The 18,533-nt window shown below is 32.6% G+C and overlaps 1 protein-coding gene across 2 annotated transcripts; it reads left to right on the plus strand.

The window, feature by feature from the left end:
- The first annotated feature begins 829 nt into the window (after window positions 1–829).
- LOC132752886 (uncharacterized) lies at window positions 830–15,764 on the plus strand. 2 transcript variants are annotated; one of them, XM_060743283.1, is made up of 2 exons: window positions 830–1,151; window positions 13,631–15,764. In XM_060743283.1, exons 1-2 carry the CDS (start codon window positions 1,107–1,109, stop codon window positions 14,918–14,920), a joined length of 1,335 nt encoding a protein of 444 aa, XP_060599266.1. In that variant the 5' UTR covers window positions 830–1,106; the 3' UTR covers window positions 14,921–15,764. The 2 variants fall into 2 exon arrangements, with proteins under 2 accessions (XP_060599266.1, XP_060599267.1); XM_060743284.1 differs by lacking the exon at window positions 830–1,151 and adding an exon at window positions 7,930–8,012.
- Window positions 15,765–18,533: the final 2,769 nt, after the last annotated feature.

Here is an 18,533-nt window from a genome sequence, read left to right on the forward strand (position 1 = left end):
GTATCGTCATATGACCTATTCTGTGTTGGTGCGACGTTTAACCCAACCTAAAAAGAGTCCTTCACAACATTCCTCCAGAGGCGTGCACGTCACGGAAAGGCACACAGAAGGTCAATATCACGAACTTGTCTTGATTAAATTGGGATTTTGGCGCTAACAAGAACCGTTTTGATAGAAACCTGATGCCTAGGAAGTATTGTCGGCTCCTACCACCTACGAACAAAGGACAGGCTACAGAAAGACGCGTAAAAAAACGTCCCTTCTGAGACTTCTATATAGACGCTGATATGGTTAATTCCTGCGCCGAACATAAATAAACCAAAAACCACAGCATATTTAAGTTAATATTCGTCATGCGGATTCGTTATAAATAATAAATTCCAATATATCTAATTGTTATTTATATAAAAGACGCTTCGTGGTAAATCTTTATTAACATTTTTGCCAAAAAAAAAAACAAAATTGATCATATGATTATTATATTACCCTTATTTTACCTTAATATATTACCCTCGATTTATGTGTATTTTTGGACTTGTACTAATTCTATTTTGGATCTGGTCAATTATTAATGTTGGGATATCATTATGAATATTTAATATTGTCCGGCATCATACAATTTAAGGTACAGAAGGTTAAGACTTAAGAGCCACACTTTTGGATTTTTGAAGATTTTCTAAGTTTCAGCAAGATATGACACATAGTGTGGGATTTAGACGATATCGAATTTCAAGTTGTTGGGTTTTTGTGCGTATTTGTTTGTTTGATGTTGAAATGAATAACCTCTTATATATAATAAGATGGTGAAATATCTGTTTCATTTCTGTATCTTCATTTCACCGGGGTTTTTAACTCCTGATATGAACTTCGTTAGAAAATAGCTAAATGAAATAAATAAATGGTTTGTTTAGGATTACTGGGACTGAAACGAGTTTTCTTGGAGTAAATAATTTGATACTCTCATTTTATATTTTTATTTAAAAAAAGCACTTTTTGAACATATTTGCATCCATGTATGTTTCGATATTTTTACGAGTTTAAATATGAGTGTTTTTCTAGTAAATATTTGATGTGGATTTAAATTTGTGAATTGATTAAGAGATAACATGATGGCTGGATTTAGTTTAACGGAGCAGATACGATTTTTCTGGGTATGTATTTTTATCAGAATTTATAACGTATATTTCATATTGTCTTAAGAGCATCTAATATTAAGCTATAAAGGGAAATATAATAAGTTCTTATATTCACTGTGTTGTAAGCTGTGTAGACATTTCCAAGATGACGGACTGTCAATATGGAAAAGGTGGATGTCTCTTTTTCTCATCTTTAATATTTTATTGAAAATATCTTGCCATAATACCCAATGCAAAATGTGTATAAACAACGTGTTGGGCCTCGGTATCGTATTGAAAAAATCCATTTTGTTATGTTTTGGGGTATCTTGTACTAAACAATGCCAATCAGGTAAACTGAAAATTGAATCGAGGATCTCGCATTGTATTTAGTTATAATTTGTTAAAAGGTTCATGTTTTCAAAGTATTTTGTTGTATTTTGACATCTTAAACTCATTTCTTTAAAAATGTTACAAATGCAAAAAGTGATACAACAACCTTTACTACTTTGACTGTCCGCCATCTTAGAAGTGTCTACACTTTTACGACCGTACAGCTTACAACACAGTTTTATCGAAACGATAAAAAAGAAAATATATATAATGTGCGTTTGTGTTTTAATGTGACGTGCATCATATTTGTGTCGACAGACTGCACATTTCTTTAAGGTTATACATACGATATAATTTATCTTTTTTAAGACAATACATGCAGTGACAAATATTGATTTGCACATCATCTTGGATCTCTAGTAAAAAGATACGTAGCTTTATTTAAAGCAGCATGCCTCCAAATTCATGCAAATTTTCATGAAAATTTTGAAAATGTATTTAAAAGTAAATATTGTGAAGTGAACAAAGAAAGCAATTTACACATTGCAAACGGCACTTACAATCCACGTCAAATACCAAAAAGAGGTCAAAATGTACATAAATACCCCATACTGCGTAAGTAACGCAGTAGAATAATAATGATTGATACTGCGAAATAAGTCATAAGCCGCACGTAAATCATTACTTAAATAATGAAACTTTTAACTTTTCTTATTAATAAGATCTTAATACATTTTTCTAAAGATTGAATTTCTTGAAATTCATTGGCTCATTTGGAGGCGTGCAGCTTTAATCCTGAGACGATGTGCATCATACAAATTTAGAAAGCAGGACATGTTATAAAAGTTAATGTTATAATATAAAGAGGATATTGAATGTGTGTAGTTTAATACTAAATTTATTGAACGAGTTGAATATAATCATATTATGCGAGCCTCTGCCGGCCATAATATTGCTTTATTAAACGAGTTCAATAAATTTAGTATTGAATCTACACGAATATAATATTCTATTTATCACATATATAAAATAAGAACAGTAAACTGTAAAAATGAGTTATTTTTTCAATGACGCACCTGTAGTGTAACGCGCTTTAATAACGCTATGTTTCTATATAGCGCAAATGACGTCACATCAAAGTGTTATTACACTAGTGTAATATCGTTCTTATTAAATGACTTTATTACACTCTTGCGCCGCGGTTTATGTGATAAGCCAAATTATTTTTTGTCTTGTACATAACATTAAACTTATACTTTGTCTTTGCAATGTATGTTGAAATCAATTAAATGGATTAACTAATTTTTGAACGTCTAAACTGCTTTATGCATGTAATTAAGGTAGTTTATATTAATTAATTAACCAGTGAAATAACGAACGCGGTTCTATCAAGCACTATGAATAATAAAAGGCGAACGGAAATCAATATAGTATCCACTTTTGTTCTTCTATGAAATCAACACACATAATTTATAAGAAATACAGCGTTTTCATTATATGACCAATGAAACAGGACACTAAACATGAATAATGTACGTAAATGAAATAAAATGTTCCGGAATCAAAATGTTCCGGAATAAAATATCATAGCCTGATGCATATATTGCTTTCAAAAGCCTCCCTTGCATCGTTTAGTCATGTATACTGTATGTCAAATAGAAAAGAAAGAAAAATTACGTATATTAAGTCGCATTCAGTGAATTCAAAATTAATAGGTCGCCATTTAGCAATTTAATATTTTAAGGACATGATTGGCGACATGTCCGGCGTCCGTCGTCTCAGTGCCTAAAAGCTTAGAACACACCCACCCACGTGTATGCACGCACATATAACCACACGCACATACGCACGGACACACACACTCACGCGCACGCATTCACAAACGTTTAGCAATGATTTTATGCATTGTCATTCGCTTGTCATTCGCTTTTAAGGCAATGCTCTTTCATTTTAGTTTCATACAAGCATTTTGAAACCCATTCGTTCTAAAAATCAAACAATTTATTTTTTTGCTGCTAAACTCTTTAATGGAAAAAAAAATTCTTCCTTCAAGAGAATAAAGGTTTATGCAATGAAATACTTTTTTTTATCATTTCTTTAACAGTAAAACTATCTATAGTTTCCATTATCCTATGCTCGTTCTATGAAGAATTGACGATTCTCAAAAGAATCGAAACATAGAATGTCTGTGTTGCATGAGTTTTGTACGTTAGTTAAATAAGATGGTCCGGTTGCTATGTTAAATAGAGTTTTAAAGGGACTCAACTCAAGGTTTTTTGACATGATAGGACTGAAAATATTCCCCCGATATGTGTGTGCTATTTGATGTAGGTATGGACTGATAACTTATGCGCAAATCAATATCTTAACGAAAAGCTTTGAATAAATCATTTCTAACGGACCTATAGAACGTATCTGCTACATATAATAACCTTTCATAGATATATCGTATTAGTACAGATAAGAACTATTATCCTTAGTCTGATTAGAACTTTTTAGATCTAAAAGGTCCATAAGAGTAATGAGTTAAATGCATAGAAAATCTATATAGGTATCATACTTAAGTCTGAAGTTAAACTTTTTAGTAATAAAGGTCGAGCAATTAAGAGTAACGAGGACTTATAAAATATGCAAAACAAAAACGGAAAGAAAATCTATAGGTTAAGGGTATCATATATATATTAAAGGAACTACACTGAGGTTTATAAGCCTAAAAACATAAAATTTTAATTTTTCACATAGATAAACATGAGCACTTAAAACAGAAATATAAATAAAATATAACCAAGAAATATACAAGAAATACATTGAAAATCATATGTTTGTGCTATTCTCAGTCGATTTGAGTGGTTTAAACGCTTTTCAATTTTTCACTATTATAATAATTATTCTGGAAAAACGAAGGGAGCTAATGATCTGAAGTTTTGCATATACCTTATTAGTATAGATCTACATCAAATGGAGTAATAATCTCAAAAAAATATTTCCAGTCCCGTCATGTTAATGAAATTGGCGAAATGAGTCGACTTTTAGTTGTTGAAATGTCATATCGGCATTGAATGTTATAGGCCTATCGTACATCGTATGTGTCAATTACATGTACATTTGGACGTTCATGCCCGTCACTGCTGCGGGTTCGGATACCGAGATAAGGACAGGGATTTTGGATTTTTCAAGTGAGGAAGCCATCCAACCAGCGTCGGTGGTTCAACTACTTAAAGGTTCCCGCCCCGCCGCAGTAGCGTACCTACCGTTATGCAAATACGCACGGGCGTATAAAAAGAAAAAGTTTCGAAAAAAATGATCATAATTGAAATCATTAATGTGTGCGTAGATCGATCAACATATTCGTAGCTGCTAATTGATTCTACATACATGCTTAGGATGTTACCTTATTCGAATATGCGTTACCTTTTTATGCACAATCAAAACTTCAATTATGAAGAAAGGGAGTAAAAATATGATATAAACAATTTCTTTGGAATTTTCTCTTTTTTTCAGCTTGAGTTAAGCGTTATAATGCTAATAAACCTCGTCAAAATCCAAATAAGGATAAAAAATTGTCCAATATATTACAATCATTTTTTTCAGAAGAATCAAATCAGTGAAAAGTAAACATTTATTTCATTTTTACACCTAGATCTATATGTAAAATAAAGATTTTGTTTGCAACTTGGCGTTTGCAGCACAATGGAAGGGAGTGAGTTAACTGTATGGAATGTCTTTTTATATTTTACCTTGTAACTATAAATCAGTATATTATTTTTAAGTTAGATATATCAATTCAACTTCTATTCATTTCAAATTATGCAGAATAGTTTTGATACTGTGAACCAGATCTTTGCAGTGAACTATTGCCAGCATCCATCGTCACAAACAATTCAACTTTTGTTTATTTGACTCTAAAGAAGAATACCAGTATTTACAAAATATATCACTACAGAAAATTGTTTCTACTGTATTATTTTATTGAATAAAAAAATGCACACTTCTGAAAACAATGATATATATTCTTTACTATACGTATAGTCTCATCTATACATATTTAAAACATAAATAAATATATAACGAGAACGATGTATAACCATGTGTTAATTCTTTTATTTTCGCCGACTTTAGATAACAAATTGGCGAGTCTGTTTATACCAACATGCTTTATGTACGTGAGGCATTAAACTTTGTAATGAAATAGAGCTCTAACTTAAATATTTCGAATGGAAAATGAAAGACTATAGTTGAGAACAAAAATGTTAAAGACAATATTTATTGTCTACAACATTGACATTATACGCATTAAAAATATTTTAAGGAAGTTAAATGATCGTGCGATACTACATTTTAGCTGTGCATTTTTAAAAGCTATTGTGTTTGTATTAAAGTCATACAGATCATTTTAAATAAAGCATATTTTCCTTGATTATGTCTCATGTTAAGTGATGGTGAAACAAAAAAAAAGTAACAAAGAAAAATCTAAACTTGTTACAAAAAAAAAGGAAGTAAAATCCATCTTTTTTTACAAGAGAGACACCTGGCTATGTTTTGTTTTTCTAAAAGCAAATAACTTTTGAACTATTTAAAACAGTGTACACGTTAGACTTCGTGCTATTTCTCTTACATTCAATATGTACACAAGTTTGATGTTATTTTCATAATTATAGATAAAGACAATAGTAGTACAATTAGCTTACATATCCCCTAAATCATTAGTTATAACACATAACTATATATATAAGTCTCTGGCGATCCTTCGGCGAAAAAACGGCACTCGGCGTACACTCGTAACGCTTGAAATAATGCACGGAAAGGTAACCTGAGGTCTTCCTCCACCATTAAAAGCTATAACATCATAAATTATGACCTATACTGTGTCATTGTGACTTAATTGTAACTCAAACAAAAAACAAACGGACGTAAGTAGTGTAGCTTAAATGACGGAAGAACATCTCAGGTCCCTTTGGCATTACTGAAGGCACAAAAGGGCTCCTTTGTTGTTTTGTCCCTGTAAGCATAATGTTTAAATGCCCAAGTTTTAATTTTGATGTAGATCTACTTTTTAAGTAATATCCAAAAAGTTACTCATTGGTCAATTACCTGAAGTGTCTTTTTCATCTGTTGCTTTTTTGGCAATAAGTTCAGTTATATAGAGAACAAGCAGTTTGTATGGAAGTCAAAATAGATCTAGGCCTACTACTTTGTTTACATTTTGCTACATTTGTGAAAATTATTTCACATTAAATTATCGCTACTTTCTTCAGGTAACAAGCATTTTAAAACATTTTCTAAAACCACTATTTATCACAGATACTTGGGGTTTGGAGCTCAAAACGCCTTTAAAATCCAAATAAAATGCATATTTGTCAATCCCAGGACATGTACTGATTATATATATCAAAAAATCTTAATATATGCCGTTTTGAAAAAAAATCATATTTCAACAACTATAATAATACACAAGATAAAAATGTTCGCCGGAAAAAATCCGCACCCCTACCGTCATAATCACCATGTATTTTATTCCATTTCCAATATTTTCACATAATCCTTTGGTCCATCGACACAGAAGATATAATTCTTCACGATGATGGTCAATTTTAAACTTCAACGGTAATATAAACAACGCAACAGCCGAAATAAACATCAATATTATCGCCGTTTTTTTTCAACGACAAAATCTTTCGATAAATTCAATGGACCAGACGGCTATGAACGAAACTATCCGATTATGTGGTTCCCAAACTTAAAAGCGCTGCGCATTTTGCACACGGCAAAGCTGGGGCCACATAATCGGATAGCTTCGTTCATAGCCGTCTGGTCCATTGAATTTATCGAAAGATTTTGTCGTTGAAAAAAAACGGCGATAATATTGATGTTTATTTCGGCTGTTGCGTTGTTTATATTACCGTTGAAGTTTAAAATTGACCATCATCGTGAAGAATTATATCTTCTGTGTCGATGGACCAAAGGATTATGTGAAAATATTGGAAATGGAATAAAATACATGGTGATTATGACGGTAGGGGTGCGGATTTTTTCCGGCGAACATTTTTATCTTGTGTATTATTATAGTTGTTGCAATATGATTTTTTTTCAAAACGGCATATATTAAGATTTTTTGATATATATAATCAGTACATGTCCTGGGATTGACAAATATGCATTTTATTTGGATTTTAAAGGCGTTTTGAGCTCCAAACCCCAAGTATCTGTGCTATTTATCAGTAAACTGAAATTATTTTAAAATTCGTGTTGGTCCTTTCTTAAAGCATAAAAAAATATTTATTTCCAAGGCATAATGTGCATTAAAGATTTTTAAAAAGATTATGAACATTTACTAAATTTTTTCGCTTTTAAATGCACATTATCAATTACACAGGTCTATTTTCTAACTGTAAACAAACTACTTATTGTGGCTTTTGACGTCATTGATGACGTTTGCGCATGATGTCATTAAGACCCCAAAGCGCAAGACGGTGATATAGTAAAAAATAGATCATTTCTGGATTGTTTTCATGAGATAAGAAAATGTTCGGATTAAGTTTACCAGAGCAAAAACGAGTTTTTCTGGTTTGTATATATATTCTGTACAAGTTTCTTACATTGCATATAAAATATATGAACAAGAAAACATTAAGAATAAGAGAAGTCTGTGCATAAATGCATATAGATCTAGTAGATCTATTAATTAAAGTTTTAACGTCATCAAACAGTGTAGGACAAAATTAAAATAAAAATGTTTCTAAGTATATGTTAGTGTCCATCCGTGGTGTTCTACAGAAATTAGAAACTTCGGCGGGAGTAGATTTAATTATGTAAAACAGATACAGTAGGCTACGGATGAAATTTTGCATTTGCAATTTAAAAGATAAAAGCGGTTTTATGTAGCGATTTTTTCCATTTTAAAACTTGCTCCAACTACGCTACCATACCAGTAGATTTCACGCGCATTGTTTGTGACGTCACAGAAAATAAGTATGGTGGTGCCCATATTGTATATAAAACGGCTTCCAACAACCTTCGTTTTGGAACTTCTGAACCGTTTGGCGGTACTGGCATGCGAGCAGTTCCCGTACAAAAATCATAGTTACTTAAACATTATTTTTTTTTACGCTCACTCACCAAAATTTGAATTTTACACATCAATATTCGGCTCGTCACACAAATCATGGAAATTCCATCATGTTCTAAACATAGAATAACCCTTACTTATGAGGCCTCATATGGGGTACCGAAATTATCCATTATTTTGTATGGAGAGAAGTAGTTCCCGTACATAAAATCTAACCCATTATAATTATACAATTTTATTATATCGGACCTATTTTTCATTTACAATTGTTGAACAGACCATTATCTAAGAGATAAATAGATGTAATTCAGAAAATAGAGCGTAGACTAAACGCAGCCATATCTATTACCCGGTACCGTTACCCCAACGCATTCTCATGCAATAGCATGCTTGTATGCATGATATTTTACGCATCAAAGCCATAAAATTATTTTATATAGTAATATTGGTCAAAATTCTGATATTTAAACAAGTTTTGATCACATTGCCTACTTATCTGTAAACAGGTGGTATTAGTGGAAAACCCTTTAACAAGCCTCACGTGTAAGTATTTTTGCGCATGCGCGCAAGGACGGAATCCCCCCGAGAAAACAAGGTCAAGTTTTGACGACGCACAGGTGAAAGTGATTTAAAATGAGACTTTTTATACGTACTGCCGAACTGACACTTAGATTTTGTCTCGTTTATGTATCTGCTTGATTTGAAATGAATTTTTGAAGAATGCAAGTAAAAATCAAGCGTTTAAATGAAAAATACGGGTACTGCTTCTGTACGGGAACTGCTCGCATGCCAGTAAAGTACAAGGTTTTTACGTGATATAGGTAGGTTTAAATTAACCCAGTATTTTTTTCCACGATAACGTTTAAACAATATAGAAATCAGCGAATAGTTACGGAAGAGCATTAATGCCAGGTGTATGTTTTTTATTAACTCGAAATTTCGACTTACTTATCTCGAAATTTCGAGTTACTAACTCGAAATTTCGACTTACTAACTCGAAATTTCGAGTTTATGCTTGCGTCATTGTAAAAAAAAATACTATTATAAAAATACTTTAAAATTACATGCAAAACCAAATCACCTACACGCGTATTATTTGCTTTTCCTTCGATAGCATCGCCATGTGTCATTTAATTATTATTTATACGAAACAAAAAGAATGAATCGATAATGTTACTTCGGTTGTTGACGATCTTTTGTTCTACGGAAGCAAATCCGGAACATAAGTCTAACATTTGGTTTATTATTTTTGGTACTCAATTTTGATTTATTTTTCGCTTTTTATAAAGTTGACCATTGTGGGAACACAAGTAAAATTCAAAATGACTGTTTAGGAATTTCTTTGTGTCATTGCCAAATATGATAATGGCAAGATCATACAGGTAGCTTTTAAAACTTGTTGTAAATTGCGAGATAATAAAACTAACAAACTTATAGTCATCAAACTTTGTCTTATTTTGAATGATGGCCGTTTGTTTTAAATTAAGTTTAACTCAACAATCATTAAAATTTAATAAAAAGCAATGTAATAATATAATTTAATATTTTTACTGTTATCTTATTTGGTTGATGTTTAATTCATACTTATTAATATATGTTGATCAATATTTACAAAATGTAGTATCTCTAATCTATTTGATCTCCATCAAAAACAGTGATCTTTTGTTCCAGATGGACACAAGGTTCCTGAGTCAATCGATGACAGCGAATCTTCTGTTCGAATCTTCTGTTCGTATTCGTGTTTGAGAAAAGGGATACTAAGGGATATCTGCTGCTTGGAAAAACTTTATCTTGAAGAAGAAATAAATCCAAACATACATGTTCATGTTTTACGTCGCAAAATCTTTTGGGACAAAACATTTATAGCAGATACATTTGCTTGTAAGAAAGATCTGTAACTCCCAAAGTTCAAGCCTGGGTGGTTATTTTGTGGAACTATTGCTTGATAAAGTATATTGTATAGAAAAAGATCCTTTGGTACTATCATGTTTTCTAGATAGAATTTAAAAGCACTGTCATAATAAAATATATACTTTAGTGATCAGTGGGCAGATAATGTTAAAATTTGTCTACCTTATGTTTTGACTTACCTTCGTTATTCCAATATACCATTGCCATCAGTGATGTAACGTTAATTTAAGGACGGACAGGAAAAGGCATCTTGAGGGCATAACAGATAGGAAAAGGCATTCTGAGGGCATATAAGATAGGAAAATGCATCCTGAGGGCATATAAGATAGAAATACATGAACCACTTACATTCAGAAGTCCTAGTTAACCAGGAAAGAAAGGGAACAGAGAGATGCTTTTGAAAATGTCTTTTCATTTACTTACAGTTAGTGACTTAGTGTCCGAAATGACAAATACATGTTGCGACAAGGCCAAACATATGAACACTACTTTATAACAAGCATTAATGATGGTCATTGGTGTCTGGTTTATGCAAACATTTAACGAAAGTTTATGTTGGTGGTTGGTACTACGGATCACAACAGTAAGCAACATTGAATTTACCAGAGCACAGTTTAGCCACCGCATCATTCCTAAGGAGACTTCAAGTATTTTACCAGTACTATTGCCTTCATTTACTCAATGAACTGTACCAGAACAGAAAGAAAAAATGTTTAAAAAGTGGCTTATAAAATTTTGGAAGCCAGAACTAACAGTCCATTTCCGTTTCTGGAGGGTGTCTAGGCCCGGTATAAACTGCGGGCCCAAAATCTGCCGTCAATAGAATTTTCGGCCATTTTTCTTAATTGTGAACAAAACGTTTTATTTTTCTTTCGAATTCATTACAAAATGTGCATTTTGATATACAGCCAAGTGACGCTATTTATGACTAAATAACGATGTGACATCAGTAAATTTTGCAGTAAATTTTGCGGTAAATGAAATGATTTGTAGGTACCACTGGCTTTATGAACAATCTCAATCAAAGCCAGCCTCGCCCATTATTTATCTCAATCAAAGCCAGTCTGCATTTTTTTCAATTTCTCTATTTTACATTAATTTATTAAGCAGTTAATGAATAGCAACGTAATCATTTCAATGTCAACGTAATCATTTCAATGTCAATACGCATTTGATTCACTTAGAACAGTAAGTAGATTGATGGAAAATGTCCTCTACCACATTTTGAATGCGCTCATCAATCGATGTTTTATAAAAGAACATGTCGGAGTCTATAACGCTTATTTAGTGACTAAATGATCAATTTTAATTTATAAACTAATTTAGCCTGTGCTGGGGATGAGAAATGCTGCACTTTTTTTAATTTTCTTCCATTCACAGACTGTCACTGAAGTGTGATGCAACTTATTTAAGAGTATGATCTTAATGAAATAAGGAACTAATTATAAAATGCCATATACATGTACTTTCCTTATTCTACTTAAGCCGGTGCTGGGGGGGGGGGGGGCTACATTGCACTTTCCAGTACCGTCCATGAACAGGCTCAATCAAACCGAGTCTGCAACATTTTCATTTTTTGTCGTTTTCGGCGTTTTTTCCCTATTTCAAGTCAAACTGAAATTATGTAACATATTTTATTGAAAGGACAGGTGTTTTAAAGCTGCACGCCTCCAGATGAGCCATAATATCTCAAGAAAATAATTATTGAGAAAAATGTACTCAGATTTTAAGAAAGGTAACATTCAAGATCCAAGTTTTTTTGCATGTTATGCGCAGTTAAAGTATTTTGTCACCATATTTATACCGCGTTTCTAATGCAGTAACGGCTGTTGTTTTTGTTTGTTTGTTTTTTTGCATATATATATGTTGACCACTTTTTGGTAATTTTCTTGGATTGTAAATGCCGATTGCAATATGTAAATTGCTCTATTTGTTTACCTCACAATATTTTACTTTTAAATACATTTCCAAAATTTTTATGAAAATTAATATGAATCTGGAGGCGTGTTGCTTTAACGTATATTAACGTAACATGCAAAGTACATATGAGCCGTGTCGTGACAAAACCATCATAGTGCGTTTGCGACCAGCATGGATCCAGACCATCCTGATCAGGATCAGGATCCATGCTGTTCGCTTACCAACTCTATTACAAGTAGAGAAACTGATAGCGAACAGCATGGATCTTGATCAGACTGCGCGGATGCGCAGGTCTGGATCTATGCTGGTCGCAAACCCATTATGTTGGTTTTGTCGTGACACGGCTCATATGTTGTTTACATCGGAACTGAAGCAAGTATAGATTTTATCATTTGAATTGTCTATCTATTCTAACCATTACATATTTTTACTTGTACTTGATTGGCATTTTAATTCCATAAATCGATTGGCTGAGATCGTAGCCTATTCAATATTTGTGTTCAAAACGTGAAATGAGCCGAGTCACGACAAAACCAACACAATGGGTTTGCGACCAGCATGGATCCAGACCAGCCTGCGCATCCGCGCAGTCTGATCAGGATCCATGCTGTTCGCTATCAGTTTCTCTACTTATTATAGGGTTTGTAAGCGAACAGCATGGATCCTGATCAGACTGCGCGGATGGTCGCAAACCCATTATGTTGGTTTTGTTGTGACACGGCTCAAATATTTTAGTAATTATGTCGTTTGCAGATGTTTCCAAAAACAAAATGTTTTAATTCTGAATCATGCTTAAGACGGTAAAAGTGTTAGTGAACGGTACCTTGCATTTTCCATTGCCGTTCATGAACAGGCTCAGTTACACCGAGCCATAAAAAGTTTCAATTTTGCCGTTTTGAGCGTTCTTTAGGGATTTTGTTTTTCTCTATTTTAATATCATAATTGACACATGAAACTAACAAAATGTTGATAATGTAGAGTTAGAGTACGTTAAAGGCCCATTATGTCTCAGATAAGAATGAATGTCTACTTCCTTAGAAAGTGCAAGTGGAGTTTTATACTTTTAAACATTTTAGATGATTGTTACCTGAATGGGGTCGCGCTAAATGTGAAAATTTTTGTCATAAAAGCAGCAAAGATTGAATAATGAATTGTTCCGCACAATCATTTCGAACGACCTCTTAAAATGTAGGTCATTTTGATCATATTTTATACTTTATATATCAATCATAGGAATTTTCTTTATTTATTTCAATAACTATGACAAATGTTTACCTACTTTCAGGGACTGGGAGTTGCATTTACAATTCTCCTGTACGTGGTATTCTCAAATTTTGATATTGCCAAAACGCTGCTACAGGAAAATATTTCGAAATACCAAAGCGGGAACATGCTACAGGAAAACAATTCAAAGTACCAAAGCGGGAACATGCTACAGGAAAACACTTCAAAGTACCAAAGCGGGAATTTTTCACAAAGATTCAATCGCCCAACACTTTGGAGTAGACGTATTGTGAAAGAAAATGGTTGTTTGGCGTTTAAAGGTGGACAAACGTTAAGAGATGGTGTATTGCAAAATATTAAATTATCAGACATTTCTTATTGCAAAAAACAAAGGTTTCTTGTCTACAAATGTGATTCATCAATGTATTGCGGAGGTTGGGGTGACCGCCAGAAAGGAATAATTTCAACATTCTTAATGGCCGTACTTACAAATAGAGTTTTTGTAATCGACATGGACAAGCCTTGTAAATTAGATAATATTTTACTTCCAAACAGTTACGATTGGTCTTTGTGTTACAACTTTGTTAAAACCGTGTCTAAAAGAAATTATATTCAATTAAACTATATTGATAATTTAGGAAAGATAAAGGAAACACTACAAAGCTCTGATTTCAGCCGTACATGGCCAAAACAAGTTGTAGCTGTAAGGGTGAACAGCTACGCAATAGATGAAGTAAGAAAACACAAACTTGCCACATCAAGATTAAAGTGGCTTTTAAATGTTACAAATGAAAAGGCCATTCATTTAGTACTTCACACATTGTTTAAACCTGGTGAAACAATATTGAACGATGCAAGTGAATTCTATGATAAACACGTGCAAGGCAAACAACTGGTCTGTAGTCACATCCGAATGGGCCGAAATCCAAGTATACCGTCAGATGCAATTCTTAAAGTATCTAATGGAACTATGCTTCTGCAGTTTTTAAAGTCTTTCGAAAAAGAAGTGCAAAACGCTATATATGTTGCCTCCGACTCGGAAGAAATAAAACAACTTGCTAGAAAAAATATAAAATCATATATCAACATTAATCGAACAATAGTTCATGTCGACAGACTTGGAAAATTAAAAGCTATAAAATCAGAATCTTGCAAAGGATTGGCAACAGCTATTTTAGAACAGTTTATACTGTCATTATGCGATATCTTACTCATAACTCAAAGCGGGTTTGGTACCATGGCAGCATATATGAGAGGTTTAGACGACAATTTGTTTATTTTCCACCCGAAAACACGTACTATAGTCAAATCAGATTTGGTCAATGTGCAAAGAGCGTTTAAATTCCATTAGAAATGTACTGATATACGTTCAAACGTATTAAAAGGGACACAATCTGTGATAACAAAATATTTTGTCATACAAGAAAGAGTGTTTTGCCTTTAACCATTAGAGATGTCATTGAGATAACCGCCAGTTTGATGGCTTTTCAATTAAATGGATTGAAAGATTTGTGTAGCTATTTACAATTATGTTCCAGCATGAGTTGTATTGACTTTTTTTATGTTTGGACTTCTGTAATGAATGGACAAGGATAAGTTACGTCATCGAGCACCTGCAAACTTCTCCCAATTGGACTGTTATCCCGTCCAGTCGAAGACAAAATATTCTTTATTCGAATATAAAAAAAATAATGTAGGGCACCAAAGATTGGCTTAAGTACTTGATACAACTGTAAATTTTTTTTGTCTGGTGGAATAACTTTTGTGTGGGAGTATATGTAGAATTAAAAAAAAACTTTATCCCGCATTCAGGACTAAACTAGGCAGTAAACTTTAAACGTTTTTACAATTATATCAAGTACTAAAGGCAGTCTTTGGTGCGCTATATTCTAACGATTTTTTAGAATAATAACATAATGTTTTTATCATTGAGTCGACGACTTGTTTACAAAAAAAAGAAAATAGTCCGATTGGGAGCATTTTGCAGGTGCACGATGACGTAGTATCCTACCATTGGTAAGGATTTTGTCTCGCATTTGTCATACATTACCTTTTTGTTTATTTAGCTAGTCATAATTGATTCTTTTATTGTGATATTAGTGATTTTTGACTGTTATTTTTCTGTTTGTTTGTTTGTTATAACAAGTTGCATATCATATGCCTTGAGTTATCTTATAAACCAATCTCATATCTGAGTTCAATTTTTTTGCTCATTGTTTTGTTTATAATTTGATTTGCAGGGTAATACAGAACAGTATAAGGAGTGCATTAGTGGTTAAAAAATCAAAGTTTCACAAACCCTTAAGTCTGATATTAATGTAATTTCTGAAAATGTTAAAGACATAATATGCTAAACTTTTGGTAAAATATTTTTATTGCAGAAATTTATTGAAATGTGTAAAATTATTATTGAATATGTCTTAATTGAATAAAAGAGCACACGTACTATGTGTGGGAATCCTCATCAGGGGTCATGTAAAGCCGGTCCTTTCATAACAACTGCCAGTTTATCTAATGGCTATTCATATTGTGTCAAGTTATAGCATGTAGGATTTAAAGCATAACATATCTACTTTGTGTGATTTATTTTATATTTACAGAAAGACCGTGTAGCAGTTATCAATATTTTCAAGTATCAAGTCTAAGCATAGTATATCTTTGAATATGATGTTGTATAAGGAAATAAGCCGCCTGAATGTTTGGAATGATTATGTATTTATTTCACAAATACATACACAAACTGTTAAATATATACAAATGATGTAAACGATGTATGATTTATAATAACATTTGTGAATGTTGAATTCATTGTATATATATTCTTTATTTGAGTCTCATCCATACATAACAACATAAAACAATTCAATGACATAATTTTACAAAGTAAAAGTTATTTATGTACGGCCATTTTTATCAGAATTACAAGAGACTATAAAAATTTATCTAATGGAAGGGAGGCAACTCTGCAAGAATGTCCAATATCACTTACAGAGTTACCTCTCTTCTCATTCCATATTCATATGCATATTACAACTTGAAATTGCTAAAATAAGAAACTATTGCTACTCTTGTTCTAAAATACTTAAAGAGTTTCTGGTATTATTGCTTTACAGTAAAAACCCTTAAAATGTTCTCTTCCTTAAACCCGTAAAATTACACTGAATAACAATAGATTCTTAAACTATAAAATCATAATGTGGATAAAATTATTTCGCATCATTGGAAAGATAAAACCTATATGAGTAAACATAAAACATTATTCAAATTTAAGTGACTGTACGTATAATGTATTTGCCTAAAAAAAATAAAATAAAAAACGATCCGTTACTAATCATCAACTATGAGTATGTTTACCCTTTCAAGAGACCTCGAGAGTTTACAATTATCCTTGTTCATGTCTATTGTATGTTAAGAATGCAATAAGAATAATAAAACCATGTTTATTTAAAATGTTCAGTATAATTGTCCCCTTTTTCAAAAGAACAAATCTTACACTGTTTTGACAATAAGAGGCTAAATCTACAGAATCCATTTTTAGAAAGTAGTTAATTGAATGGGAGTAACAAATATTTCCTATAAGGACATTTCAAGGATTTGATTCTCAAAACAGGCTTCGTTATGAGCTGTTTTATTTTATGTTCAAGATTGAATACTACAGCTGGGGTGAAATATTGCAATTTCTTTTATCATTTTTAAACAAACTATCAATCAACTCAAATTTCCAAATGCTATGGGGTATGTGTGTGTGTGCGTGTGCGTGTGTGCGTCTGTGTGTGTGTGTGTGTGTGTGTGTGTGTGTGTGTGTGAGTGTGTGTGTGTGCCCGCGCGTTTATGCGTGCGTGAGTTTTTCTTTTCCTTGTTTTTTTTTGTTTTGTTTTTTACTTTTCTTTTTGTTGTTATTGTTGTTTTTTTGTTGTTTGTGAAAAACATGTTATTTTTATTGTTCCTGACAGATTTATTTGGAAAACATTTATAAATATTTCTGAAGATAATACCCGTATTTGTTTGTTTCAATGTAAAATCCAAGACGGATCTAATTATCTATTGTGATTCAAACGTCAATCCAAACAGAGACTGATTGTGGAAAAGGAAAATCTTTGAAAATAAAGTTTTGTTTGCGGTCTTCTTAGATACGGAATACCGTTAGGGCCATCGTGGTTATATGTTATAATCCGGAGGGCGACAATGCGATAGTGGGATGCGATGACGTCAGTACGATAATGCAATAACGTGATAGTATTATCACATTGCCGTATTGTCGCCATCGCATTTTTGCACTGTCGTTATCGCACTGTCACCACCACATTGTCGCCATGGTGGTATCGCATTGTCATATTATCGTACTGTCGTTATCGTGTTATCGCATTGTTGCCATCGCACTGTCGTATTGTCGTCATCACACTATCGTATTGTCGTCATCGCAGCTGTCTGGATTTTAACGTATAACCACGATGGTCATAACCGTATTCCGTACCTAAAAGGGTTCTATCAATAAAAATGTTTTACAAATTAAGAAAAATTATAAAAAAAATAATAAGAAAGATAAGCAAAACTGTAACAATGACATTTGTTATTGGTTTCCTCGCTGACGTCATTTGGCGCTATGTTTATTATATCCTGTCATTTGGGGTTATTCAAAACATAAAAAAGAAATAAAAATATATTTTAAAAAATGTTTTCACCATTTTTAACCAGGTTTTCCGAAGGAAAAAACTGGTTATTAGATTGAGGTATGTCGGCGGACCGGCGGGCGGGCGTAAACAATTTCTTCTGTGCGCAACTCCTCCTACATTTCTCAACGGATTTTGACCAAACTTTCACAGATGCTTTGTCAGCAAGTGCCCTGGCGCATATTGTCGGGGTTTTGCGATTAGATAATATTTGACCGAATTATGGCCCTTTGTATATTTTTTCCTTATACAGAATATATAGTGAACAATTTCTTTTGTGCGCAACTCCTCCTA

Source organism: Ruditapes philippinarum, unplaced genomic scaffold (genome assembly GCF_026571515.1).
Source record: "Ruditapes philippinarum isolate M1 unplaced genomic scaffold, ASM2657151v2 ctg421_1_1_1_1, whole genome shotgun sequence".
In the NCBI taxonomy this organism is placed as follows: Eukaryota; Metazoa; Mollusca; class Bivalvia; order Venerida; family Veneridae; genus Ruditapes; species Ruditapes philippinarum.

Excerpts from the sequence above, each read along its gene's own strand:
- LOC132752886 (XM_060743283.1), top strand. The coding sequence starts at position 1,107 with ATGATGGCTGGATTTAGTTTAACGGAGCAGATACGATTTTTCTGG. Across the intron at positions 1,152-13,630 it reads AGCAGATACGATTTTTCTGG|GGACTGGGAGTTGCATTTAC; the intron begins GTATGTATTTTT and ends ACCTACTTTCAG.